Source organism: Sporobolomyces salmoneus (genome assembly GCF_050403485.1).
Source record: "Sporobolomyces salmoneus JCM6883 DNA, S_salmoneus_JCM6883_v1_ctg30, whole genome shotgun sequence".
Classification (NCBI taxonomy): domain Eukaryota; kingdom Fungi; phylum Basidiomycota; class Microbotryomycetes; order Sporidiobolales; family Sporidiobolaceae; genus Sporobolomyces; species Sporobolomyces salmoneus.
This window is the reverse complement of record NW_027481133.1, coordinates 84,907-109,917: the sequence shown is the minus strand read 5'-3', so window position 1 is coordinate 109,917 and position 25,011 is coordinate 84,907. Positions and strand designations below refer to the sequence as shown.

At 51.4% G+C, this 25,011-nt stretch overlaps 12 protein-coding genes across 12 annotated transcripts; 6 read left to right on the top strand and 6 right to left on the bottom strand.

Annotated features, from left to right (window-relative positions):
* Positions 1 to 141: 141 nt before the first annotated feature.
* JCM6883_001196 (uncharacterized protein) lies at positions 142 to 1,987 on the bottom strand (the record flags this gene model as incomplete). Its single annotated transcript, XM_076632781.1, has 9 exons — positions 142 to 454; positions 545 to 589; positions 657 to 855; positions 934 to 960; positions 1,022 to 1,161; positions 1,229 to 1,268; positions 1,360 to 1,377; positions 1,446 to 1,555; positions 1,632 to 1,987. 9 exons carry the CDS (start codon positions 1,985 to 1,987, stop codon positions 142 to 144), a joined length of 1,248 nt encoding a protein of 415 aa, XP_076487227.1.
* A 1,576-nt stretch (positions 1,988 to 3,563) lies between these two features.
* Positions 3,564 to 4,141, bottom strand: BUD20 (Bud20p; the record flags this gene model as incomplete). The annotated part of the gene is made up of 3 exons (XM_076632780.1): positions 3,564 to 3,814; positions 3,885 to 4,021; positions 4,104 to 4,141. The coding sequence occupies 3 exons, from the start codon at positions 4,139 to 4,141 to the stop codon at positions 3,564 to 3,566; spliced, it is 426 nt and encodes a 141-aa protein (XP_076487226.1).
* A 136-nt stretch (positions 4,142 to 4,277) lies between these two features.
* On the top strand, positions 4,278 to 5,296 carry JCM6883_001194 (uncharacterized protein; the record flags this gene model as incomplete). The annotated part of the gene is made up of 5 exons (XM_076632779.1): positions 4,278 to 4,316; positions 4,526 to 4,548; positions 4,652 to 4,688; positions 4,858 to 4,930; positions 5,013 to 5,296. The coding sequence occupies 5 exons, from the start codon at positions 4,278 to 4,280 to the stop codon at positions 5,294 to 5,296; spliced, it is 456 nt and encodes a 151-aa protein (XP_076487225.1).
* Positions 5,297 to 5,790: 494 nt separating this feature from the next.
* JCM6883_001193 (uncharacterized protein) lies at positions 5,791 to 7,254 on the top strand (the record flags this gene model as incomplete). The annotated part of the gene is made up of 3 exons (XM_076632778.1): positions 5,791 to 5,858; positions 5,953 to 6,032; positions 6,095 to 7,254. The coding sequence occupies 3 exons, from the start codon at positions 5,791 to 5,793 to the stop codon at positions 7,252 to 7,254; spliced, it is 1,308 nt and encodes a 435-aa protein (XP_076487224.1).
* A 384-nt stretch (positions 7,255 to 7,638) lies between these two features.
* On the bottom strand, positions 7,639 to 8,190 carry JCM6883_001192 (uncharacterized protein; the record flags this gene model as incomplete). Its single annotated transcript, XM_076632777.1, has 4 exons — positions 7,639 to 7,664; positions 7,745 to 7,939; positions 8,003 to 8,063; positions 8,143 to 8,190. The coding sequence occupies 4 exons, from the start codon at positions 8,188 to 8,190 to the stop codon at positions 7,639 to 7,641; spliced, it is 330 nt and encodes a 109-aa protein (XP_076487223.1).
* Positions 8,191 to 8,581: 391 nt separating this feature from the next.
* Positions 8,582 to 11,158, top strand: JCM6883_001191 (uncharacterized protein; the record flags this gene model as incomplete). The annotated part of the gene is made up of 11 exons (XM_076632776.1): positions 8,582 to 9,151; positions 9,218 to 9,359; positions 9,423 to 9,644; positions 9,707 to 9,780; positions 9,842 to 9,899; positions 9,964 to 10,391; positions 10,456 to 10,577; positions 10,657 to 10,716; positions 10,790 to 10,865; positions 10,923 to 11,047; positions 11,113 to 11,158. The coding sequence occupies 11 exons, from the start codon at positions 8,582 to 8,584 to the stop codon at positions 11,156 to 11,158; spliced, it is 1,923 nt and encodes a 640-aa protein (XP_076487222.1).
* Positions 11,159 to 11,418: 260 nt separating this feature from the next.
* JCM6883_001190 (MDR family MFS transporter) lies at positions 11,419 to 13,672 on the bottom strand (the record flags this gene model as incomplete). Its single annotated transcript, XM_076632775.1, has 7 exons — positions 11,419 to 11,614; positions 11,688 to 11,854; positions 11,962 to 12,055; positions 12,113 to 12,350; positions 12,415 to 12,662; positions 12,726 to 13,230; positions 13,294 to 13,672. The coding sequence occupies 7 exons, from the start codon at positions 13,670 to 13,672 to the stop codon at positions 11,419 to 11,421; spliced, it is 1,827 nt and encodes a 608-aa protein (XP_076487221.1).
* Positions 13,673 to 14,161: 489 nt separating this feature from the next.
* On the bottom strand, positions 14,162 to 15,651 carry DCC1 (Dcc1p; the record flags this gene model as incomplete). Its single annotated transcript, XM_076632774.1, has 4 exons — positions 14,162 to 14,419; positions 14,480 to 14,569; positions 14,636 to 15,076; positions 15,142 to 15,651. 4 exons carry the CDS (start codon positions 15,649 to 15,651, stop codon positions 14,162 to 14,164), a joined length of 1,299 nt encoding a protein of 432 aa, XP_076487220.1.
* A 511-nt stretch (positions 15,652 to 16,162) lies between these two features.
* On the top strand, positions 16,163 to 17,520 carry JCM6883_001188 (uncharacterized protein; the record flags this gene model as incomplete). The annotated part of the gene is made up of 2 exons (XM_076632773.1): positions 16,163 to 16,250; positions 16,322 to 17,520. The coding sequence occupies 2 exons, from the start codon at positions 16,163 to 16,165 to the stop codon at positions 17,518 to 17,520; spliced, it is 1,287 nt and encodes a 428-aa protein (XP_076487219.1).
* A 309-nt stretch (positions 17,521 to 17,829) lies between these two features.
* Positions 17,830 to 19,777, bottom strand: JCM6883_001187 (uncharacterized protein; the record flags this gene model as incomplete). The annotated part of the gene is made up of 6 exons (XM_076632772.1): positions 17,830 to 17,892; positions 17,970 to 18,005; positions 18,079 to 18,272; positions 18,345 to 19,345; positions 19,406 to 19,602; positions 19,679 to 19,777. 6 exons carry the CDS (start codon positions 19,775 to 19,777, stop codon positions 17,830 to 17,832), a joined length of 1,590 nt encoding a protein of 529 aa, XP_076487218.1.
* Positions 19,778 to 19,943: 166 nt separating this feature from the next.
* ERG7 (lanosterol synthase ERG7) lies at positions 19,944 to 23,169 on the top strand (the record flags this gene model as incomplete). The annotated part of the gene is made up of 16 exons (XM_076632771.1): positions 19,944 to 20,214; positions 20,273 to 20,332; positions 20,408 to 20,552; positions 20,621 to 20,742; positions 20,800 to 20,821; positions 20,888 to 21,098; positions 21,158 to 21,408; positions 21,473 to 21,543; positions 21,617 to 21,923; positions 21,986 to 22,134; positions 22,219 to 22,263; positions 22,325 to 22,464; positions 22,539 to 22,682; positions 22,749 to 22,809; positions 22,873 to 22,992; positions 23,066 to 23,169. The coding sequence occupies 16 exons, from the start codon at positions 19,944 to 19,946 to the stop codon at positions 23,167 to 23,169; spliced, it is 2,223 nt and encodes a 740-aa protein (XP_076487217.1).
* Positions 23,170 to 23,349: 180 nt separating this feature from the next.
* SEC53 (phosphomannomutase SEC53) lies at positions 23,350 to 24,676 on the top strand (the record flags this gene model as incomplete). The annotated part of the gene is made up of 9 exons (XM_076632770.1): positions 23,350 to 23,404; positions 23,483 to 23,514; positions 23,612 to 23,732; positions 23,800 to 23,968; positions 24,026 to 24,061; positions 24,123 to 24,149; positions 24,216 to 24,252; positions 24,313 to 24,413; positions 24,481 to 24,676. 9 exons carry the CDS (start codon positions 23,350 to 23,352, stop codon positions 24,674 to 24,676), a joined length of 774 nt encoding a protein of 257 aa, XP_076487216.1.
* Between the last annotated feature and the right edge of the window lie 335 nt (positions 24,677 to 25,011).

Here is a 25,011-nt window from a genome sequence, read left to right as displayed (position 1 = left end):
TGTATATCTATTTCCCGCATGTCGTTCGAATTGAAACATCCTGTTGTCACTCACAACTCTACAAGCTGCAAAACGACCGAAATCTTCCATAGCCAGAGTCAACGACCACGCCCTTCAGCCCAGCTCTCAGTTACCTCCTCCTCACGCATCCTCCTTTCCCCAATTCCCGTACTGGTTATCCTCGATCAAGCTCTTTCTCCGCCTTCTGCCATTCTCGCGCTCGTTCACCTTTTCGGTTTCCGTGTCCGTCGAGGTTTCATCCGATTCCGTGGATGGAGTAGGCGAAGGGGACGGCGTGCGACGTCGGCGGTGGCGGACCCTCGATTTTGAGCGGGAACGAATGTGTTGTCGACCGCTTGAAGTTCCCGTTCGCCGCTCCGGCTCATCGTCGTGAAGGGTGATCTGTACTGACTTTCTCTGCGGCGAACCACCTCGTCGCTTGCAGCACATCGTACTATGATTAGGTGAGGAGGACGTCAGTCATTTCAAGTGAATCGCCAACACAGTCTGCAGCACATTGACCTGCTCGAGTGAGTCGACTTACAAGAGTAGAATCGTAGCGAGACTGATCACAACGATTGCGGCCATACTGTAGGGTTCAAGCCAAGGTAAGCTCTGTCTCATTCGCTGAAAACTGGAGAGTGAGTTGAACTCACATGAGTGCGAGTGCAGTACCGTTCGACATTCCACCAATGACATCTCCTACCACGGCCCCGTTCGCCGTTCCATTTCCCGTCGCTCCTCCTATCTCGACCTTTGGAGCTTCTCCACCAGCGAAAGTCGCTTTCGAACAACATCCATCCCATTCATGGCTCGACCAAGGTACTTGCGTTTTGTTCGTCGTATAGCGAAGACCTGTACAAGCATCGATTGAAGAGACGAGCCGGCGATCAGTAGCTCGAGCGAAATCGAGAAGAACCCAGAGCCACGAACCCGTGAAATACGCCTTCTTCGGGTCAACTACCCAACGTCCAGATTGTCAGCAGCTACAGGTGTAGCGTAGAACAGGGAAGGGGCTCACCTGGGCTGTTGACCAGTCGAACTGTGTGTTCGCTATAGCCAAGTCCGTTCATGAAACAGCTTCCCGCGTAAGCGTTCGTCGCGGTCGCACCTCCAGAGGCGTCCCACCATTCCGTCGCGTTCCACTGAGGAGTCGTCACGCTGATATCGTGCGGAATGAGTCAAGAGAGAAATGACAGAATCGACAATTAACGACGTCAAAGCTCACAAGCAACCAAAGATCCCTGCTTCCGTTCCAGTCGTACCGTCTGTCACCCTCGTCGAAGTTATCAAACAGAGTCCCCACTTGGTTGATTGTGGGGAGGACTTGGTTGATTGTGAGGAGGGAACGCAGCTCACAGATTTGTATGCTGTCTCCTGTATTTTGCCGATGCGAGCCCCTCGTCAGCATCTGGCTTCTGCGACCTCGCTTTCTGGAAGCTTACCGGTAAAGACGTATTCCATGTAACATCCTGCTCCTTCCGCATATTTCGCCTGCAGCTCGGTTCCGAGCGTTACATCTTTCCAACTATCGCCCGCTTTGGGACATTCGAAACTGAACGCTCATCATTCCATACTCCTCTCTTCAGCGAGCTGAGACGATGGCCCTCGAGTCAGAGGGAGAGACGTACGTGAATCCACTCGAAACGCCAACCACCTTGACCGTCGTTTGATCGTCTGAGAACGGTTGCATCGAACCTGGACGAGCACTCGCCCATGGCACGTCACTAGACGTACTCTTCGTCTCTGTCTCTGTCTCTGTCTCTGAGCTGCTGGTAGCCGTCAGAGTCGGTGTCGGGGAGTCTTTCGAGGAGTCTGATTTCGTCGCATCGGGTTTACTTGCTGATTTCGTTTCACTTTGTTCTTCGTCTGGCTTGTCGGTCGCGTCGGATGAAGGCGAAGTCGAGTCTCCTTCTTCCCGGTTCTGACGCTTGATGACGGTGAGAGAGTTCGTTTCGAGTGTCGTTGGCATCGAGAGGGACGACATGAGCGTAATCCTTGGGCAGATACCGCTGAGCTGTTCTCTCCTTCCTTGTAGCTCGAACGAAGAGTAGAGGTGGAGCAAAAGAAAAGACCAGAGGAAGCGAGCACCCTCATGCAAAGCGCACGGATCCCAACTGTCATCCGGAATTGTCCTCGGAGACTAAAAGGCGAGCCGAGCGTTTGAGATTTCATCCTTCGCCTTATCCTGGCTCATTCCCACCACTGCTATCAACAAGACCGCCGTGTCCATAGATCCTCTCGCTCTCGCTTCATCGACTATGAACTCAACTGTTTCTTCTCGCCCTCTCTCGAACCCCTCGCAAGCAGATCTCACGTATACCGTCACAACGATACATCCTACTCGCCTCGGCGACGTTGGGCCGTCGTCGTCTCCAGCACGGTTGTCCAACGAGCACCCGATCTCGACTACCACAATCTTCGCGATCATCTACCCACCTCCCTCTGACCGTCCGCCGGCAGTCTCTTCCGCCTCATCAACCCTAGCGCTAGCTTCGACATCGTCAAACTCGACGCTGGAACAATACGCGTCGGGAAACGAATACTCGAGGAATTCCTTCGTCGGACTCGGTGAGCGTTTCTTCTTCCCCTCCGAACTCTGTCGATTGTCGCTTGATGCGAGGAGAGCAGCCATTCCGACTGTCTATGAATCGCTATTGATACACGCTCGACCTTGTCCCTACAGCTGCGATCGCATTTTCGACGATTTTCACCCTCCTCATTCTCGTTACCGCCTTCGCCTGTGTCCTTATGCAGTCGTCGCGAATGAAAAGGGCCTTGAGAGAGGAAGAAGACGATAGCGGTGGTGAGAGTGATCAGGAGATGGAGTTGCTGTTTTCGGGAAGTGAGGTCTCGCGAAGAGATCGACGAGGGGATGGAGGAAGAAGAAAGCAGAGGAGCGAGAACGACGGGCTGTTGTCGAGACAAGGTAAGCGATAAGCAACTCGTGGACAGATGAGCAAGACTTACAAGGTGTTGTAAGCTGATGTTGCATCGTTTGAGACCACGTTGCAGAAAGAAGAATTTCGTTTTCGATAGTGACTCTTCCCTCGATAGGCCCGGCACACCTTCAACACGTCAAGATAGGAAGAAGTACTCACGCTAAAACCTTGGACCGGGTGAGAAAGGGTTCCAGAAGAGGTTGCGCGTTGTTATACAAGCTGATTCAGAAAAAACAAACCAAAATAGAAACATCTAGGAGAAACTATGCGAGATTGGAACAGAACGAGAAAAGTGTGTCAACGCGAAAGTACAACCGTAAAGAGCGAGAGAAAAAGCGCGGCGAAACGAGCGAAAGAATGCGAGAAGTCGGATGGAAGAAGGGTGTCGTTGAACGAGAACGGATAGTCGAGGAGGGAGTAACTGGCGAGGGTATTGGAGTAGCGAGGGAAAGGGTCGAGCTCGATGCGAAGAGGAGGCTGTGGAAGAGAGAGGGGATGAGGGAATCGAGTCGATGGGAGAAAATCGAAATCGAAATCGAAAATGCTTGATGGCCGCCTCCTGACTGGACCCCTGAGCCTCTGTGCTCCAGTGCTCCCTCACTCTTCTATCATTCGGACCGTCTACTCTGTCATAACTGCTTCTCCCTGCTTCTGTCTCTCCTCTTCCTCTTTCGCTTCTTTCTCTTTCCTCTTTCCGTATTCTCCCTTGTCCACTCCTACTCCTGCTGCCCTTAAACTCTCTTCGATCGTGTAGGGTTCCTCCTCCAACTTCTTCAGTTGTCGCTTATGAGGTTTACCCCGGTTGTGAGTCTCGAGAGCGATCGCATCTGCGAAATACCTCGAACACGAAACGCAACCGAATTTACCGAGACCTGCGCGCAATCACAGTCTGTTAGCTCACTTGTGCAGCGTCTCGCGTTCCAGGAGGAGAAAGGGGCTCACCAGGTAGATCTTCGAGATCCTTTTTAGCTAAATCTTCCAAGAACTTCTGCTTCCCGCCGTCTTTGATGTCATCGTGGATCTGATCTATATCCCTGCGATACCTCTTTGTCTTCTGTGTAGTTGCCTGATTCTTCTTCCTGTTGTTTCGGAGACGAGGGAGATGAGGCGGTGGAATCCGATCAGTTTCATCTCCGAACAAGACCAGGGAAGGCTACTCACGGATTTGAATGAGTACGGGATCTACGGTTACGTCCCATCTTGTCTGATCAGTCGAGTCTAGTCGGGTTGAAGGGTGAGAGACAAGTTTGCCCAAATTTTTCACCGACTCTTCTTTCCTTTCTCTCTTCTCTCCAGCGATCAGGCCAATCCTCCGCGTCCCTTCGATCCTCAATAATGGCACCCAAAAAAGTCTCCGCCCCTGCTGTTGCTACCGTAAGCACCCGCTCGCTTCTTACCTGTCTTCCCTCATCTCCCCCTCCCTTTCGCTCCCTCCTCCGTCTCTTCGGGCGATGCTGGTACACGGGATAGCTTGATGCACTCTTGGTGCTCTAGCGATGGTGTCTGCATCCCCTCAACCTCGTTGCTCTTCTCCGTTTCATCGTTTCAATCAGACGGCTAACTCTCCTCTTCTCGCCCTGTAGAACACCTCCCTCGGCCCTAACGCGTGAGTACATCGCTTTGTCGTTGTCACAGCTGAAATCAGCGCGAAAAACGGCTAAAAAGCTTTGCTTTACTGACGTTTCTGACCATTTCTGACCATTTTACAGCAAAGAGGGTGAGCTTGTCTTCGGAGTTGCGCACATTGTGAGTTCCGCGATCAGCGTCTTCATCGGGACGAGAAGGAGCTACACACGTAATCTGGGCCGCAGAACTCTCGTAGAAGAGGAGTTTTGTCCAGTTTTCTTTTGCCTAGCTCTTTCTCCCGCCCTCTTTCTTCTGACGTCTGTACTGACGCAGCTCTTCTCTTACGTAGTTCGCTTCCTTCAACGACACCTTCGTTCACGTCACCGATCTCTCCGGAAAGGAGACCATCGCTCGTGTTACCGGTAAGTTTTCATTTTTTGCTTTTCTGTCGTCTCGCTTCTCGATGGCTACGCTAGACAAACTGACATCTTACGTCGCGCACAGGTGGTATGAAGGTCAAGGCCGATCGTGACGAGTCTTCGCCCTACGCTGCCATGTTGGCCGCTCAAGATGTCGCCGTCCGATGCAAGGAAATCGGTATCACCGCTCTCCACATCAAGATCCGTGCCACTGGTGGTGTTGGAACGAAGACCCCTGGTCCTGGTGCCCAAGCCGCCCTCCGTGCCCTCGCCCGTGCCGGTATGAGGATCGGAAGGATCGAGGATGTCACTCCCGTTCCTACCGATTCTACCCGCCGAAAGGGTGGTCGTCGTGGTCGTCGTCTCTAAGCGCCTCATCAAGCAATCGTTACTCGTTCGTTCGACGTATCGGTTCGGTGGGATGTTCAGAGAAGGGGAATTACGGAAACGATATCTTTCTTTTGTTTGGAAGGGTGGATTTTCACTTTTTTGGGTATCTGTCTTTGCGAGATGGGGTTCATTCCCTCTCGTCTCGACAATTTTAAGATCTTCTTTCGTTCATTCTTCGAGTCGAGACTCAGTCTTGATCGTTGCGAGATGAGAGAGTCACGTTGCAGAACGAGAAAGAAAAAACTCGGTCCCTCGATTTCATCCTCTCATGCTGTCTTTACACAGAGAGTAAATACATACGAGGCTCAACTACTGTACATTCCCAGGTAACCCAGGCAATCGTCATCGAAAGAATGACGCAATGTTATTCTCTTCCGGAGACTCGGAGTCGCGCCTCGACGGTGTCAGCTCTCTTCCCTTCCTCCCTCTCCACGACAGCCACGCTCAAGCGAGCACACGGATCATCAATTAATATGCCGCGCTCGAACACTCGCGTCAGGGTCTCAGACAACTCGAGCGACCCCGAACTTTCGAAATCAAAGTAAGTCTTCTCTCGCGGATGCTGACGACTGAGCGGGACCTAGACCATTGAATACGTAAAGCTGACGAGCCATTGGCCCTCCTCTTTCCGCTAGACCATCGCTCGTGACGCTCCCGGTCCTCGTCCTCGACCTCATCGCTTTTCAAGTTGCCAACGATGACAAGTACCCGAACGGTATGTTCATATCGACGAGTCTATTCACTCGAAGCTGATCTCGATGTCCGTACGTGTCGCAGTTGTCGACTTCTCGAGTCTCTCCAAACTTTGCCTCGTTTGTCGCAAACTTCTCCCTTCCGCTCGTCGAGCTCTGTACTACAGCCCATTCGCCTTCGCTAAGGACGACATGCTACCGATGTCTTTCAACATCCGACAAGCGACCGGCTTGCGACTTCTCTACGCCCTTAACTTTCACGGGGGTCTCGTTCGAACGACGAGTGGAATGCCCAAATGGTTCGAAGACTTCATCTTCGAGGAAGGACCGATGGAAGGCGCTCAAGGACGAACGGAGACGGAGGAATGGTACCTCGGAGTACTCGGTCTTTGCCCGTTGCTTCAACATGTCGATTACAACGTCGCGACTCAATCAATCATTCGTGCCGTCGCTCGAGCAATCAAACCCTCCCTTCCGACGATCACCTCGGTTCTAGTCTTCAACGAAACGAATTCGGAAGGGTCGAAAGCCACCTTCGCGACCGTCTTCAAGCTTCTCGCGACGATCTTCAAGCAACCCCTTCGTGAAGTCATTCTCAATTGCTTCAACATGAAGAAAGGACCTCGTACTACCGGACTCTGCTTCCCTCTCGCGGTCGATCGTCTGAGTATCAGCATGGAAAGGCATACGTTCTGCGACGCTGCTTACCTTCCCTCGCCTGCGGCGTCGCATCCTCTTCGACACCTCTCGTACTCGTTCGGACCTCCACCAGAGTCGAGCAAACTCTCCACCCTCGCCGATCGAGTAGGATCGCAACTCGAATCACTCGAAATCGGAGCCGCCGCCAGTCTGGACCCCATTCGCCTCTCCTCTTACGGTCTCGAACACGACGGAATGTCCCTCCCGCTCGACTCGTTCCCACTCTTCCCCCAGCTCAAACTCCTCATTCTCCACAACTGTCGCGGTCCTTCCCTCGTCTTCCTCGAAATGCACCTCTCGAAATCTCCTCTCCTCGAAGAACTCTCCTTCGAAGACTCCTGTTGGATCTCGGACTCGGACCGCAAGTCGACCGATCCCGACGAAATCTTCCCTGACCGCGAAATCCTCGACTGCTTCTACAAGTTCAAACACCTTCGTAAGGTTCATCTCGGTACACTTCCTACGACTGATCGTTCAACGTGCCAACTCATTCAAGATGGATCCGAGGAAATGGGAGTCGTCGTCAAGTTTGATATCTGTGAATAGTGCATGAACACAAGGGTTGATCTTTGTAAATAGCGAACAAGCAAGAGGGAGAACTGTCAATAGCTGGAAAGGAAAGATTCGGTTTTTGTTTATGTTTCTGTTCCTCTGTATCGCTCGTCTCGGAATGTATCTCCCTTCTCTCTTCTGCAAAATATAATATCTGCCTTTATACACTTTGCCTGAGAGCGTTCGTCCTTGCGACCAGGTCGCGTCCTCTTACATCGATTCTGACAGCTCGAAGCACTACGTTCTCTCTTCCTCGAGCTCTAGTCTCGGTAAAGTGAGAAACGGAGATTAGATTGTGATGTTAAGGAATGACATATTGATATAGGACTGCAACAGGAGAGAGAGCGAGAAGAAAGAGGAGGAAGATGAATGATTCGGTTAATGAGGTTGCATCGGTTGTTGCGCTGGAACTCGAGAAAGACCGTAGTCAGCGGACGTGGCGCGCTGAGTCAAACGGGACACGATCCAAGAGAAGCGAGCTTACGGTATCCCATCGGAGCTTGGCCACCATAACCACCGCCTCCGTATCCACCGCCTTGTGGAGGCATGCCTTGCTGATTCGCTGGAGGAGGAGCGAGTCCTTTCTGACTCGCTTGCCACTGACAGATCGAGCACATCCAGATGTGGGAGGAACCGAGAGGTACGAGAGGAATGCAACAGATTTCGAGACAGTTCCGTTCTTTCGAAATGTAAAATCGTCAGTTATTCTCCAGGCATACCAAGATCCAGCTCACTGACTCACCTTTGACAGCGTAGACTTGAGGATTTGAACAGCGTGGACACCAGTGTGCTCCTCCTCCTTCCTGTAAAGCGAGCCGAGCGAATTGAGATCAGTCACTTTCCGATTCTACATGACGGGTACCAGATCGATTAGCGCCTTACCTGGGAGTATTGCTTCGAGCAACCGAAGCTGAGGCAGATGAAGTCCATGGCAGAAGGGACTGAGCGAAACTAAGCTGGCGGTGTGGGAAGAGATCGAATCGAGGGTGTCGAGTTTACCTTCGGCGGCTTGTGTGTATAGCTATCGCTTGGTCGTTCGGTGCTGCTGTGTGAGAAGAGTGGCAGAGGGAGAACAAGCATGAGCTCACCGATCTGCATCAAATCGTCGAATGTCTCATCATTTTTTCAACTTTCTTAAAACCTCTACGAAAGCGTACGCACTGTAGCTATCTTCGTACGCATAGAGTAGATCGCAACAGGTGTTTGATAGGTGGAATTCTCCGCAAAGCGATACAGCGCGATATCGCTCAAGGCCAAGAAATTCCTCGCGGGTTCAACCTTTCTCCTTCCTTCTTCTCACTCTCCTCACTCCCTCCAACGCATGGTCAACCCTACTGCACCCATCACTCAGTCAGAAGAATCTACAGCCCCGGCGGAACCGGGTATATTGGGGTTAACTCAGCACAATCAGTCTTTCAACCACTCCACTCAGCAGCATGATTCGATTCCCACCTCCGAGTTGAATCCCAACGCATTACACAAACGCTTACTACAAGTTATATCCCCTGCGACGACCACCTCCGCCACCGGTAGCAACCCAAACTTGCGCACGTCGTCGTCAGCCCCAGATCTCACAAGGTCGGATTCGCTTGGCGCCTCGTCAGTCTCGCACGCTCACACCGATAACGGAGCGACGCCCAAGTTCCATCGTCATGGTACTGATCTAACCGTTCTCACCGTCGGAAACGGCGGAGAAGGAGGCGATGGAGGAGGAATCAACTCTTCGGGACTCCATGGCGGTGCAACGACTCCGAACGCTCCTCGACCGCCACTCTTGTCGAAGAAACTTCTCGAACCAAAGGTACCAGTTGGCAAGAACCCCACCTTCAAGGAATGTCTCCGCAATACCGTGAAATACTCGTGGTTGAACGTCCTCTTGATCGCCGTTCCCGTCAGTTTTCGAATTTCAATCTCTCAAGTCTCCTCTGAAGACTGACGACTCCTTCGCTTTGATCAGGTCGCATGGGCAATGGATCTCAGTCATCAATCGTCTACGGTCGTTTTCGTCTGTTCCTTCTTCGCCATCATTCCTCTCGCCGCTCTCCTCGGATTCGCAACCGAAGAACTCGCCCTTCGAGTCGGAGATGCTTTCGGTGGTTGTAAGCTTCCCTCGCCTTCGATGTTGTATCATCTCCGTCGCTGATCCTCTCCCTCGAATCTAGTGCTGAATGCTACTTTCGGTAACGCGGTCGAACTCATCATTGCGATCCTCGCTTTGATCAAAGGAGAACTCAACGTCGTCAGATCTTCGATGCTTGGTTCAATCTTGTCGAACTGTCTCCTCGTCATGGGCGGTGCATTCTTCGCTGGTGGACTACGATTTCACGAACAGGGATACTCGATTCGAGCTGCGCAATTGAACATCAATTTGCTCGGCATTTCTGGTTCGTCTCTTCTCCCTTCGTCGAGCTTGGTCGACATCGAGCTCACATGTAAGATTCTACAGTTGTCGCCATCGTCGTTCCTACCGCTTTCCACTCGTTCCTCGAATGGGGAAGAACTCAAAGTCTTGATCAAACCGTCAGTTCTTTCCAACTTGTTTGTCTCACAGCTCAACCTGACAACGTCTTTTCTTCTACAGGATGACGACGTACTTCAGCTCTCACGAGGAATCTGTTTCATACTACTCTTCACTTACGGTACGTCATCGCCGTCTTCCCCTCTCCCGCGACCTCGAGCTGATCTCACCCGAGCTCCGAACAGCCTCGTACCTCGTCTTCCAACTCTGGACTCACTCTTACCTCTACGTACCCGCTACGACGACGACTTCGAACGGTGAAGCGCTCTCTCCCGCCGCGATGCTCCTTCAATACGAAGGACCTCAACCTCCCACTCAAGGTCGAGTTTTCCGCATTCCCTCGTGGGGTTCCTCGACGAATTCCTCGCAAACGAGTCACAGTATCAGGAGTCGAGCTTCTTCGATCAATCACCAAGACGTCGAAGCTGGAATGCCCGGCGAAGGAGGAGAGGCAGAAGGACCGTTACCTTCTTCGACCCATCTCGTCAACGTCTCGAGTCACGACCCCGAGAAGGGAGGTTACGTCAATGGCTTGCCTCCTCGTCACGTCGAGAGTCCCAAATTGAGCATCTATTTCGCGCTTGGATTGCTCGTTGTCGTCACCGTTCTCACTGTGAGTTTAACATCCTTTGTCTCGATCTTGTACTCTGACTGACAGTTCGTTTCGATGAATTCAGGGTGTCACTGCCGAGTTCCTCGTCTCGTCCATTAGTGGTCTGACGGCCACCGGAAACATTTCGACCGAATTCGTCGCCCTCATCTTGCTGCCAGTCGTCGGTAATGCCGCTGAGCACGTTACGTACGTTCAGCTGTACCCTGCTTTCCCGCGTGGCCTTCGAGCGCTCAAACTAACGATCTGTTGCGCATCTCTTCTGTAGCGCAATCACAGTCGCGACGAAGAACAAGCTCGATCTTTCGCTCGCCGTAGCTGTCGGAAGGTGTGCCTCTTCTCTCTTTGCGACGGTTCGTCACATCGCTCCTGCTTACTGACGCTGCTCTCCGCTCGTACAGTTCAATCCAAATCGCCTTGTTTGTCGTACCGATCCTCGTACTTCTAGGTTGGTGCATCGGACAACCTCTCGATCTCGTGGGTCCCAGTTCTCCTTCCGAAGTCTGAGCTCCGTTCTAATTCATTTTTCCTCAGTTCTTTGATCCTTTCGAAACTCTACTCCTGTTCCTCTGTATCTGCGGAGTCAACTGGGCGATCGCCGATGGACGCACGAATTGGCTCGAAGGTCTCACGCTCATGGTCGTTTACTTGATAATCGCGTAAGTCTCATCAAGTAAGCGCTTCATTCTGACCTTTGGACTGACAATTTCTTGCCCCGCTATAGCTTGACGACGTGGTACTACCCTGGTCTCCCCGCCAACCTCTCGTAATCGCGTCTCATCGTCGTCAAGTCTCCAGTGATTTTACCTTGTCTCGTTTCCTCGATCTCGGTTTCTGTCATCAACTATTCCAACCCTCTCTTCCTCATGCGACTCTTCCTGTGCTTACTCTCTCCTCACTCTCGTCGGACTTTTGGACCATCTCTCTGAATCAGTAACACCCAATGAATTGAAACACGTTTCAACAATCCCGACAATTTAGTTCCCAATTCTACAGCGGAGTCGCTACAATCTACAGAATACAGACCGCCTTATACAGGGTTCTTTTTCTCCTTCTTCGATGGTTCTTCGAGTCCCCAATTCTCGTCTCGTTCTTTCGTGAGCGGGATACTCTTGAGCGTTAACGAGAAGAGGAAAGCGACGCCGGCGACTCCGATCATGGCGTACCAGATCGTGCGAATCGAATCGGCGAAAGCTTCTCGGACTTGCGAGCGAAGAGGCTCAGGTCTAAGAGAAGCGAACGAGCGTCAGTTCTTGAGTATCACCGCGATCCGCCTGCTGAGGAGATGAAGAGACGTACAGAGTTTTGATGACGGGGATCGCAGCGAATGCGACGTCGCCTGAGCCACCGAGTTGTGCGAGAAGTTGAGGAGGGAGGGTGGAGTTCAATTTGTTCGATAGGATTGAAGATCCAATGCTAATACCGAACACCTGCCCTGCTGCTCGAATGAAGCCGTAGAAAGCGCTCTACGGAAAAAAAAAAGGAGTGGATCAGTTTTCGATGAAAGCTCAAGTACGAAGGAACACGATGACGCCTTCCTCGTGTCCTTCGAAGGGACAAAACGAAGACGAACGGCGTAAGGTTGCTGCGACGGTTTCAAAGGTGCGAGAACCGCAAAGTTCGTGCTCGAATAGAGAGCTCCAGCGCCTAAGCCAACGACGATCGGACTGCGCGAACGAGCAGGTCAGTCTGGAAGAAGTTGAAGGGTGAAAGGGAAGACTGACTACCCGATCCATGCCCCTTTGCTCGAATGTCCCGTCAAAAGAGTCATCAAACCCATTCCAACAATAACGAGAGCAAGTCCCAAGACAGTTTGTAACTTGTAGTGTCCCGTTTTCGCGATGCTGAAGCCAACCACCATCGCGGTCGGTGCGATTGTTAACGCCAGTGTCAGAGAATGGACTCCGGATTGAACAGCGCTGTCTCCGACGACGGATTGTAGGTAGACAGGGAAAAAGTAGACTGTGTGCGAGATTTCGTCAGTTCGACCGATTTTCGAGCGGACAAAGAGAGGGTCCAAACTCACGGACGGCGAGAACGAGGAGTGAATGCAAGAAACAGATAATATAACCCGCAACACTCGTGTAATGAGTCAAAATTTCGAAGGGTACCGTAGGGTGCTTCGAGAACCTCTCGAGGTAGATGAAGGCGACGATTCCGAGGAGCCCGAGGATGAGAGGAACGAGGGTATTGTACGAACTCCACGAGTAAGTGACTCCTCCCCAGGTGAGTCCGAGAATAGCTGAAGTGGCGGAAGCGACGAAGAGGAGGTTGCTGCGAGTTTCGAGCGATTCGATCAGCTCAAGTCTTCGCAGAATGAGAACAGAGATCGCTTACTACCAATCCATTTGCCGTAGCTTCTCGCGCCAAGTCGTCTGCGGCGTTTTGACCCGCAAAAAAGCGAGGACGAGGATCACTGCGACGGCGCAGAGAGGTAGATTGAGGTAGAAGATCCATCTCCACCCTCCTCGACCCGCAGAGGCGAGGGCTCCTCCGATAGGAGGACCTCCAGCACTCGCTGCCGCCCAGACGGCACCAAGCAATCCGAACCAGGGCCCTCTCTCAGCGATAGGCACGAGGTCGACGACGATGATGGCAGTCAGAGTTTGAATTCCGCCTCCTCCCATTCCCTGAATCGTACGTCCAGCAATGAGCATAGGTACATTTTGAGCTGCGCCGGTAAGAGCCGAACCGAGAGCGAAGACGAGAATCGATCCAACCATGACGGGACGACGACCGAAAATGTAGGCGAATCCTCCCATCCACGGAATTAACGCTGTCGACGCCAGGGTATAACTACTCGCGACCCACGAGTACTCTTGCGTCTCGAAGTCGGCAGCGACTGCAAAAACAGAAGCGGGCGTCAGTTGGAAAACGAAGAGGAAATGAAAAAGTGAAAACTCACTTGAGGGCAAAGCTGTTGAGACGGAGGTCAAATCGAGAGCTGAGAGGAAGATACTGCAACAGATCGACGCCATGACGAGGTAGAATCGAAGATCCCGCGGCTGAGAGGAGGTTGTCGGGGGGGTCGGAACAGCGAGAATCGCAGAAACCGTTCGATTCAGTTCATTCTCCTCCAAGTCGTGGCTCGTTTGCTTCTCCCTCAGGCTTTCTTTGCTGTTATGGTCGTGTAGGTTGACGTTGACGACCGTCGCTGCCGAAGAAGGTGTTTCGGTCGAACCTTGATCTTCTCGTTCAACCGGGGAAGAAGTAGCGGATCGAAAAGGTGGTAGAGATTCAATGTCGGTGCTCTCCGCTGTCGAAGACGTCGATGGTCGCGACATCGCTGTCGTTTGCGTCGAAGGCAGTGAGTGGTGGAGAGGGAAGAAGCAGCATCGATTCTTCCGAGCGAGTCGCGGCGACAGGGCTCTCTCGTTTCATTGACCCTAAAAACGTTTTTGATGAAACGAAGCTAAAAAAGACTGGAGTAATTCGGGTTCGGGTTCTCGCTTGGATCTCCTTTGGCTCGTTCCGTGTGAGAAAGCGAGTCGTGAAAAAGAGGGGTAAGGTTACGATCGAAAAGGAAAGCAAGAAGTTTCACAAAGCTTAACTTCAAGTTTTGTAGCGTGTGTTCCTGCAGGACATTGAGGACTGTACAGTCAATCGACGAGATCAATTGCGTCTTACCGTGCGGCACGAGTACGCAACGTTCTCCCACTCGAAGACCCGACGAGGGTGAAACCGACGAGAGCATTAATTTAGCGCCGTGGCTAACCGACCCTCGCTTCTGTGTATTGCTGATAGTGACAGGTGAGGTATCGTGATGTGATGGTCTACGTCCACAAGTTGCGAGGAGTCCAGAAAGTTTCGTCCTTCTCTTTCACTTTGCGAACGAATTTGAGCACGAGAGCGTCTCGCTTCTTCTTGTCGCCTGCCGTAAGATCGTCGATGAAAAGACCCATCTCGACTTCAGGCCATCGAGGTTTGAGCGAGAACAGCTCCGAGAATCGAGTCGCTGGGTCGGGGGAGAGGGAAGATGACGGGAGGTATTGAATCGAGTTGAGCGGAGACGGATGGAAGATGTGCACACCCTATCGAAGCGAGGATCAGAGTCAGCGACTCGGTCAATTTTGGAGGCAGATCGACCTTACGGAGAGGAGGGCAACTTCGCAAACTGGAGCGAAACCACCGCAAAGCTCTTTCCACTTGGCGAGGAAAGCGTCAAAGGGTTGTTTACCGAACTGCAGGACGAAAGTAGGTCAGCTGATGATGACTCGGCTCGAAGCGAAGGGAGGAACAGAGCTCACTCCTCCATCTGCGAGTAAAACGATTCCCAGCTCTCGCACAACTCTGTCCACCTCGAATTTCCATCGACCATCTCGCTGATCAACGCGTTCACCAAACCATCCTACGATCGCCAGTCCAACCAATCTTCCACAATCAACCGAATCGAGTGCGTCGACTAGTTCAGCTTCATCCGCTTCTGCGACCATCTTCTCCTTCTCTTTTGCGCTTGTAGTCGACGACGACTTGGATTTCTTGACTTTCGTGGTCGGATGAGCAAGAACGGCGGGAAGAGGGAGAGAGGAAAGAAGAGAGGGCAGGACTTGAAGGAGGAAAGAAGGCGGTATCGGTCGAAGGCTGTCGTCAAGATCTACGACTCGATGCTTGCTCAGGGCAGTCCGGACTTCTGCGTCTGAAGCAGGAAGTCGAGAGCGCAAGTCGTCGAAAGAGACACTTTTCGTCGGCTGAACGATCAAGACAGACGTGTGAGTCGGGCTTTTCGCGGGAACGAGAGAAGCGTCAAGCTTACTGGAGACTCTGCTTCGATTGATTCCCCTTTGTACTCGCACCCTTTCAAGAACTCCGCCAACTTGTCTGTCCTCGCGACTCCGACGACCGCTTCGAGAGTTTCGTGTAAGACTGCTTCGATTTCGATATCCTCCTTCACCCGTTTCCTCGGTCTCTCATCGCCATCCATCTCCTCGTCATCGCTCTCGAGTACATCCTCCTGAGCTTCGAGGGTCTGTCCTTGTTTGTTGAACCATTTCCCTCGACTTCCTCCTTGTTCACCGCTTGAGCAGATGCACAGCGAATTGCTGTTCTGAACTCCTCTCAAGGCGTAGGTCTGAGTCGGAGTGACCAAGGCTGCCGAATCTGTTGGATCACCGCGTATTTCGAGGGGTGTAGAGTCGAAAGAATCAGAAGAAGTGAGAAGGGAGAGAAGTGCAGGAGGAAGTGCTAGGAGTTGATAGGTCGATCGATCAGTCGGATGTGCAGATCCAGGTGTCTCCGAGAAGTGTAAGAGTCGCTGATGAGCCATGTTCCAGCTTCGAGAGTGAGATTGGGAAGCGCGACACGACGTGAATGGAAGCGGAAGTGAAAGGTGCGGGTCGTGTAGTCGGGCCGGTAGGGGCTAAGTGCAAGCTGTTTGTAGCGATTCTTGAGCTCGAAAGAAGGGGTCGAAGGGAGAGAGAGCTCGTCGCGAGATGTAACCAGTAGCTTCGATTCTGTCTCTTCACTCGCCCTCTCAAATCGACCTCGGAACACAGGAGGTTGTCCTGGAACTTGTGGAAACCGTCGTGGTGAGTCTACAGCCCCAATCATTGCGGTTCTGTCGCCAACTTCCCACGGTCCTCGCCGATTGATGATGAAACGCTCTCACTCGCTGAATCTCACAAACGGTGTATGGACGAAGCTAGTAATTTCACTTGTGAGTTCAAGGACTGGGTGTGGTCAATGTAAACCGAGTAGCTTCTCTCTGCGACGCAGTCCTCTTCACCTCTCTAGGGATTGTGCAACTGACTCTCTTCGCACCTCGCTGTGGCTAGATCATGTCGTTGAACTCGCTCCCGAATGAGCTGATCAGCGTGATCATTTCGCACATCAAGGATCGTGAGGAGTCGTGGTGGTACCGTCGAGGTGAGGCGAAAATCAATCGCCTCTTCCTTGCTTGAGGGCTTTCGAGCTCACATAGCTTGCTTCTCCATCAGGATCATCTCGTGCAGCAACACTCGCTCGCATTTCCTTGGTTTCGAGACGGTTCAGTCAAGTCGCGAGGAAATACCTCTACGATCGTCCGTTTCTGCTCAAGCTGCACAAGCTTATTTCCTGGGAGGTTGCGAGACAACTCGTCGATGGTCTCGGTCTCAATGGTCGTACTCGTGGAAAGGAGGTGTGGTGCCTCGCAGGGCTCAATAGCTGGGTCAGCACTCTTTTCCATCAAGACCTCGACGTCAAGCTTCCTTATCACGCTCGAGGTTGCACTCCCGCCTTCTCGTGGTACCTTCAAGTTCTTCGAATGTGCCCACGCGCCCAAATCGTCGAACTCTTGTTCGAAACACCTTCGGATTTGGCGAAAGTCCTCAAAGCAATCGGTCCGGCAGCTAGCAATACCCTCCTCAGCGTCAGCTTCGTCGGCTTCGAGATTCCGACGCTCCTGGGAACTAGAGGCATCCGCACCCCTTTCCCTCTCGTCCTGTCCGCCGTGGAAAGCCCAGAACTGTCCTGCGTTCAACAAGTTTACCTCGAGGGAGTATGGTTTGGGGATCCGCCCACGGAGTCGATGCCTCTCATTCCCCTTCCGCTCGACAAAATCGTCATCCAAGGTCCAAGACCCGTTGCGCTCAAAAGTTGTTACCTCGCTCTACCAGACGATCCGGACGACCTTGCCGAGCTCTTCCTGACCACCTCTTCTTCCTACTCCGACCCTTACTTCTCTCAGATCCTCGATTGGCTTACTCCAACCATCAAAGCGATCATTACTTTCTTCTCCCACGACGAGTCCGACGTCGAACTCGAAGAATATCCTCTTGCTCCTCGCGACTTTTCGTTTCCCCTTGCACCTTTCTCAACCTTTCAGAACCTCACCCAACTCCTTCTCGCAGGCATCACCGGTCCCTCGCTCGGTCTCCTCGCCCATATGTCTTCTTCCTGTCCACTTCTCGAGAACATTGAATTCCCACATTCGCACTGGATACCGAGCGATTCGAGCGTTCCATCGATTCGAACCGAGGCGTACTTCAAGTCTCTCTGCCCCGCCGACAAACTCCTCAATGAACTCATCAAGTTCCGACGTCTTGTGTACGTCGATCTCGGCGTTCTCCCGACCAGGAGGTTCGACGAAATCGAGGCAGTTCACGAAAAGTTGAAGGGAAAAGGCATTATAAGCACCGTGTCCCGTTGTTACTGATCGCCAGACTTCGAGCCACCTTGTCGCCGACGTAGGATCGAGGGCGGGAGGTTCGAAGCAAGGAGGAGAAGAAGAGAGGGGGAAAACTTTGAAGCGAATCTTTGTCAATGTACCGATTTACCTATTTCTCCAACGCCACTCTTTCCCTATTTGTGTATGTCTTTTGCTCACTCTCGCCGTGTCTCACTCTCAGACTCGAAAGAGCTCGCCTTTGTAATTTGGACCACTATCTTTTGACTTCATGATCATCTACGAGATTCGCACAGTCTCCGAGTTGATCTCCCTTCGTGACACGCCCGTGAATTGACCTCAGGTAATCAAATCCAGTTGTCTGTAATAAGCCGGCCCTTTTTGAGCGTAATCCGCTTTTGACTGGTCACGAAGAAACGAGCGCAGAGTCAGCTCATTGACGACACTCTCGCGTATATGCAGTAGAGAGAGAATCTCACCATAAACAATTTCGATTGTTGGTCCCCAATCAGTAACTACAAATGCTCGATATTCAGTCAGCTTGAAGTCGTAAACGGGAGGAGACCGCAGAATAGATAGAGTACTCACTTTACCCATGATACATTCCCCCAAGTAGACTGCCCAGTCTCCCCCATTCTTCTTGAAATTACTGAAATAGTCCGGAGTTCTCGCAAACTTCATCGCTAACTTGTTGTAAGTTGGGCCCCCCTCCGCGTACAGGTCGATGGAAATGGGAGATTGAACGTAAGGAGACAGGAGAGGCACCAGTGTTGTACCGAGAGCTGTTGACGAGGGTTCGATACAGGTCAGTCAAGTTCGGGAGCTAAAGAGAGATACGGTAAAGCAAGGCTCACCTTTGTTACAAGCTACTTTGCCAGAAGAGACGACGACGAGGTTCTCTGAGACAGCTTCCCTCACGTCCTTGTCCTCGATTTCGTTCAAGACAGTTCCGATCAACTCTTGAATCCCAGCATGAGGTACTTGGATACTCTCGAAATACGTCAATCCGATCTCCTTCGCTGCCTCGTTCCGACTCGAGAGATGAGTTGAGAGAACTTGGGGGAAGAAGAGAGGTTCGAGGTAAGAATGTCGAGAGGGACCGATCGAGAGATTCGCATGTTCGGGTATTTCAGGCGCGGGTATCGTTAGATCGACGGGAGGAGGCGGTGGAGGTGGAGAGAACGGATTCGGGATAGTAACGTAATCTCCTTCAGGTTTCGTTGTCGAATTTGATGCGTTCTTGCCCGTTTTCTTCTTGTTGACGATATCTGACACCTTTCCTTCCACTACTGCTTTCGCCACGTCGAATGAACCATCCTCTTCAGCCTCGATTGCCGTTCCCGACGCCGTTGATTGACTCGCTTTGTAATGTTTCGACTCGAATCCGATCAAATCCTGATTCTTGAGTTCTCCCACGACTCTCCTCACTCCATCCAATAGGTCTCCCTGACTTAGCTCCTGTCCATCCTTTGCCTTCCTGAACGCATCTAACAGATGTTCTCGATTCTCCTGCCAGATCTTGACCGCCGCGAAATCGTCCAAAACTCCTTCATCGACCCAACCTAATCTTGATCCGCCAGGTTGTTCGAAGACCTGATTCTCGTACACGACACTGATTTCGCATCCTTCTCCTCTCCAACCAATGTCGAGGACTAGCCCTGAAGTGATGCCTGCTGCACCGGCTGCGAAGAAAGGTCGGGAAGAAAGTAGGAGAGAAGGGACTAGAAGTCGTTCGAAGAGTAGTTGATGCAGTCTGTCGGTCGTGGAATGTGGTAGGGAAGGAGGGACGGAGAGTACTGTCGAATGAGCGAGCGGAGGACGAGCGAGTTGTAGTGAAGTGTGCAAAGCGTATCGACTGATTTGAACTCTTGGTCAGTTCGCCCACTCTCGACAAACTAGAAGGAGTCTTGCTTACAAGATTGCCTCTAGCCCAACCCAATCTGTCACGTTGAACCCGACTTTCGGATCCATTTCGAGAGGACAAACGATTTCGAACCCTTCCTCAGGAACGACTGCACCAGTCTCTGCTTGGCTCAAGTAATATCCAACTAGGTAGTCTTCTACTTGACTGCCTTTCGTTCCCTTCTTGCGTCCTATCCGCGTCGGGAGTTCCTGTCAACAAACGAGGCGATCGAGCGTGTCAACTTAGCGAGAAAGGAAAAGAACACTCTAGAGGGATAGTGCGTACCAGTAAGGGACCTCTGATCAGGTCAGTGACTCCCACTCCAGCCCTGAGAACGGTAGAAGTCAAATCCAAGATGACCAACAATTCTTCCCTCGGTGCCATCTCTGTGCGCGTATTGTTCTGACTCTAGACGCGTGACAGATTCTTGAGGGTGTGGGCGCGGTTGATCGTACGATTCGAGAGTATTGTCGTTATAGGTAGTGGGGAAAAAGGGAAGAGGAGTTCGGTTCAGTTTCCCTTCTTCCCATCTCCCGCGCTCAAAAGGAAGATGTCAGTCCCATCAAATTACCCTCCACCAGGTCCTCTAGGCCAGACAGATCCGACTCTATGGCGTTTAAGCTCTTCGGATCACGGACGGCACGTTTGGCACTACGCTTCTCCTTCTTCGGGACACGAAACAGTTTGGGGGAAAGACGACCAAGGAGCGAAAGAGGCAAACGAACAGACGGACGAAACAAAGTACTGGTTAGGATTAGATCTGGAAGATGAGAAACAGTTGAATGATCCGAAGGGGAATCCGTTCGAGAGTGCAAAGAATGGTGAGCACTATCGCTTCGTTTGAACTGTTATAATGATTGACAACAGAACAATATGTAGGGTTCGAGTTCTACAAGCGATTACAAAGTAAAGATGGGCATTGGTCCGGAGAATACGGAGGTAAGCTTCCTTGCTTCCCTTTCGTTCTCATTCTCCTCTCACCCCGCTCACTGACCTACACGTTGACGTCAACAGGTCCAATGTTCCTGCTGCCGGGTATCATCATCGCCATGTACATCACCAAGACTGCAATTCCGCAAGAATGGAAAATCGAGATCTCGCGATACTTGTCGAATCTGCAACGCAAAGGTCCTGGAGAAGCCGATCAAGGATGGGGAATGTAAGTCTAAGCATCTCTCTCTATTCGCTGTTCGTCGATATGAAGCTGACCCGAGAGAGACGTCGCAGACACTTTGAAGCGAAAAGTTCAGTTTTTGGGACTGGATTGAATTATGTCGTTCTAAGGCTGCTGGGAGTAGGTCCCGACGAACCTATGATGATCAGAGCCAGAGCTACTCTTCATGCTCTCGGTTAGTCATTCCCTCTCACAGAAGAACTTCGAAACTGACGAATCTGAGCTTCCGCAGGTGGTTGCGCTGGAATTCCTTCGTGAGCTTTCTTACCTTACGCTGACGCAATATTCGAATACTTATCAAGTGTATCGTGTTCGTCCAGATGGGGTAAATTTTGGCTCGCACTCCTCAACGTCCATTCTTGGAAAGGGTTGAATCCAACTCCTGCCGAATTGTGGTTGTTGCCCGACTCGTTACCGATTCATCCTTGGCGATGGTGGATCCATACAAGGAATGTCTACATTCCGATGGGCTACTTGAGCGGGAAAGGCTGGCAAGCAGATGAAGATGAAACTATTCTGAGTTTACGACAAGTAAGAATGCGACTTCTCTCTGGTACTCAACGATAGCACTGACGGGTTTGAGAGTACAGGAACTCTACACTCAACCGTACGAGTCCATCGATTGGCCCTCGTTCCGAAACAACGTCTCATCCGCCGATATCTACTCGCCTCATTCTCGAACAGCGAACCTATGTTTCTCCGTCTTGAACTTCTACGATCAATACGCGCCCAAATGGGTGAGGGACAAAGCTCTGAAGAAAGCTTACGATCTAGTGAGAATGGAAGACGAGAATACCTCGTATCAAACGATTGGTCCCGTCAGCAAAGCTATGAATATGGTGTAGGTCTCCTCTATCTCTACCTCTACATTATGCCTGGTCACTGATGGAAATACCCGTCTGTAGCTGTCGGTGGTTGGAAGAAGGTCCTGAGAGCGAAGCGTTCAAGTCTCATGTGGAAAAGATCAGAGATTTCCGTAAGCTTTCCTTCTCTCATGACTGTCTCCGTCCGAACGACACCTTCTGACTCGCCTCTTCCACCTTAACCAGTCTGGATGACAAAAGATGGGATGTTGATGTGCGGCACGAACGGTTCTCAACTATGGGACGCTTCGTTCATCGCTCAAGGCCTCTACGAATCAGACCTCACAACACTTCCTGAGAACGTCGAATCGTCTACGAAACTACTCGAATGGCTAGAAGACTGTCAAATCTTGGAGAATCCGAAATGGTTCGAGAAAGCTTATCGACATGAAACGAAAGGAGCTTGGCCATTCAGTACGAGGGAACAAGGATATACTGTCAGTGATTGCACAGCGGAAGGAATGAAGAGTGTCTTGCTCTTGCAGTCGTTACCGTGAGCTTCTACTCAGGACTCTCTCTCGAAGACGACGGACTAACCTCTCGAGTGCAAAACAGAAACATGCCAGAACTCGTCGGCTACGAGAGAATGTGTCGAGCAGTGGATGTCATCCTGTCGCTGCAGAACTCGGAAGGAGGTTTCGCGAGTTACGAGTTGATCCGAGGTAGTCCTCTCCTGGAACTTCTCAACCCTGCTGAGGTCTTCGGTACGTTCACTCTCCTTTCCTCTCTCCTGAGTTTCCACTCTGTCCGGCGAGACTGAATCTTCGTGTCGAATCACGCAACGATAGCGAATATCATGATCGAATATTCTTACGTCGAGTGCACAACAGCCGGTAAGTCTTCTCAGACTCGTCTAATTCAAGGTCGATCTGATTTCTATCTTCCCCCTCGTAGCCGTGACTGCACTCGCGACATTCCGCAAAAAGTATCCTTATTACCGTAAAGACGAGATCATTTCGACTAGCACTCGTGCGATCGAATGGATCAAACGCAAACAGCGTGCGGATGGTAGCTGGTATGGCTCTTGGGGTATTGTGAGCTTTCCCTTTCGTCGACTTCTGCTCTCGAGTTCGTCGCTCCAAAACTGACAGCTTTGATCTTCTTCCAGTGCTTCACCTACGCGACAATGTTCTCGATCGAATCGTTAGCACTAGCGGGCGAGACCTACGAGAACAGCGAATACGTCAGGAAAGCTTGCGGATTCTTGCTCTCGAAACAAATGGAAGACGGAGGTTGGGGAGAAAGTTACAAGGTAAAGCTCCGATCCCTTCTCTTCCTCACAGCGGAGATAGCTAACGACGGTGTTGATTCGATATAGTCTTGTGAGACTGAACAATACGTCCACAACGAGAAAAGTCAAGTCGTCAATACCGCTTGGGGTGAGTCTCTCTTCGACGCTCTCTCCCCTTGTGATGCCTCCTGACGAGAATTCTCCTCTGCAGCTGTCATCACTCTGCTCACAGCGAAGTACCCCGAAAGCGAGCCGATTCGTCGAGGTTGTCGTTTGATCATGTCTCGACAAAATCGAGATGGCAGTTGGCCTCAAGAATCGATCGAAGGAGGTGAGCGTCTCTTCTCTCTCAAGCATCGTGTGTCACAGAGACTGATGCGATCGTTTACCATGGCCTTGATCAGTGTTCAACAAGAACGCCGCGATCAGTTATCCGAATTTCAAGTTTTCATGGACGATCAATGCTCTCGGCCAAGCTTGGAAGAAATTACCGAGAGACGGGTGGTAGCGTCAGCGATGATTTGCAGTATAATATCGTTGGCTTCTCAAGAAGGAAAGAAGGAGAGAGAGATCGAGAGACAAGGCCAGCCATTTGCCATTTTCACTCGCGAGAGATGTTCAGAAATTTTGTCGAAGTCCCGCTTCCTCTCCTTCCCTCAACTCTCTCTCGACTCCTCTCGCATTCGCCATGTCTGTCGTTCCTTTCGCTCAACGTCCTCAAGGAGATGTCATCTGCCTCTTCGGTACGCGCTCTCCTCCTCTAGCTTGCGGTGGACTGCGATCTGAAGGACGATCTGATCGAACTTGTTTCTTCTCTCCAGATGTCGATGGTACTCTCACCCCTGCCCGTCGTGTAAGCTTCTCTTCAGCTTCAACAAACGCGTCTCTCCAAGAAGGAGAGGGCAGCAGGGCGAGCTGACACGTGTGTTTCAAACTCGATCTCTCAACAGACTGCTTCCCCCGAAATCCTCGAAGTCTTGAAGGCTGTTCGTCAAAAGGCAGTCATCGGATTCGTTGGTGGTTCCGATCTACCAAAGATCACTGAACAATTGGCTGTTCACGGTCAAGACAGTCAGTTCCCTTCTCCCCTGCTCCTCTCCCTCGCAGTACAACTAATCCTCGCTCGCGCTTAATGTAGTCCGAGATGATTTCGACTTCTGCTTCGCCGAGAACGGTTTGACCGCGATCAGGCTCGGACAAGATCTCGAATCGCAATCTTTCATTAAATTCTTGGGAGAAGACAACTACAAACGCCTCGTGAAGTTTGTCCTCCACTACATTGCTGATATGGACATCCCGATCAAGCGGTAAGTATCCTGTCACTCGGCTCTAGACGTCACACGAAGGCTCATGAGTCGTTTTAGTGGTACTTTCATGGAATTCCGTAACGGTATGGTCAAGTGAGTTCCTTTCTGCCATCCCGCGTCCGTCCTCGGTATTGATGCCTCGTTTTCTCTATAGCATCTCGCCGATCGGACGTAACGCCTCGTAAGTTCGCACGAGGAGCCTCTCCCTTACCTTATTCCGTCCCTAATTTCCTCTCTCTTTTTGTAGCGTCAAGGAGCGTGATGAATTTGAACAATACGACAAGGTATGTCTTCTTTTTGCCGTTCTGACCAGGGCAGCGCTCATGTCTGCTCTCTACAATCAGATCCACAAAGTTCGTGCCGCCTTCGTCGAAATCCTCAAGAAGGAGTTCGCCGATCTTGGATTGACCTACTCTATCGGTGGACAAATCTCTTTCGATGTCTTGTAAGCTAGCCTTCTCTCTGTCGATTCAAACTTTCCATTCGCTAACTTTCTGATTCTCGATCGATAGCCCTCAAGGATGGGACAAAACTTACGCTCTCCGACACGTCGAGAAGGAAGGATTCAAGACGATCCACTTCTTCGGAGATAAGACTTATGTCGGCGGAAATGATTACGAGATCTACGAGGATTCGAGGACTATCGGTCACCCCGTTCAAAGTCCCGCCGACACTATCCGAATTTTGAAGGAAATCTTCCAAGTCTAAACAAATCACCATTAGGAATGCATCCTCTGCGGATGTATACGCCCTTGCCAGAGGCATACATCCTTCGCGGAGGGCGAGCTGACGAGGTCTTCGGGGTTTTCTGATTTTCTTCGGGTTAACTTGTTCTTTCTAAACTCTTTCATTCATATTATAGATTCTCTCCTCTCCCGCTCTCTCTCCCTTGTGCAGTTCGCATTGACAATCAACGAAATGGACACTTTTTGCATCATTAATTTTTCGAGGCACAACCTCGCACTCGATCAGGCGTATCTCTTACGCTCAACTCAGGCAAGACAACACTCTCGAGTACATGGTACCTACGCAGAGGATCACCG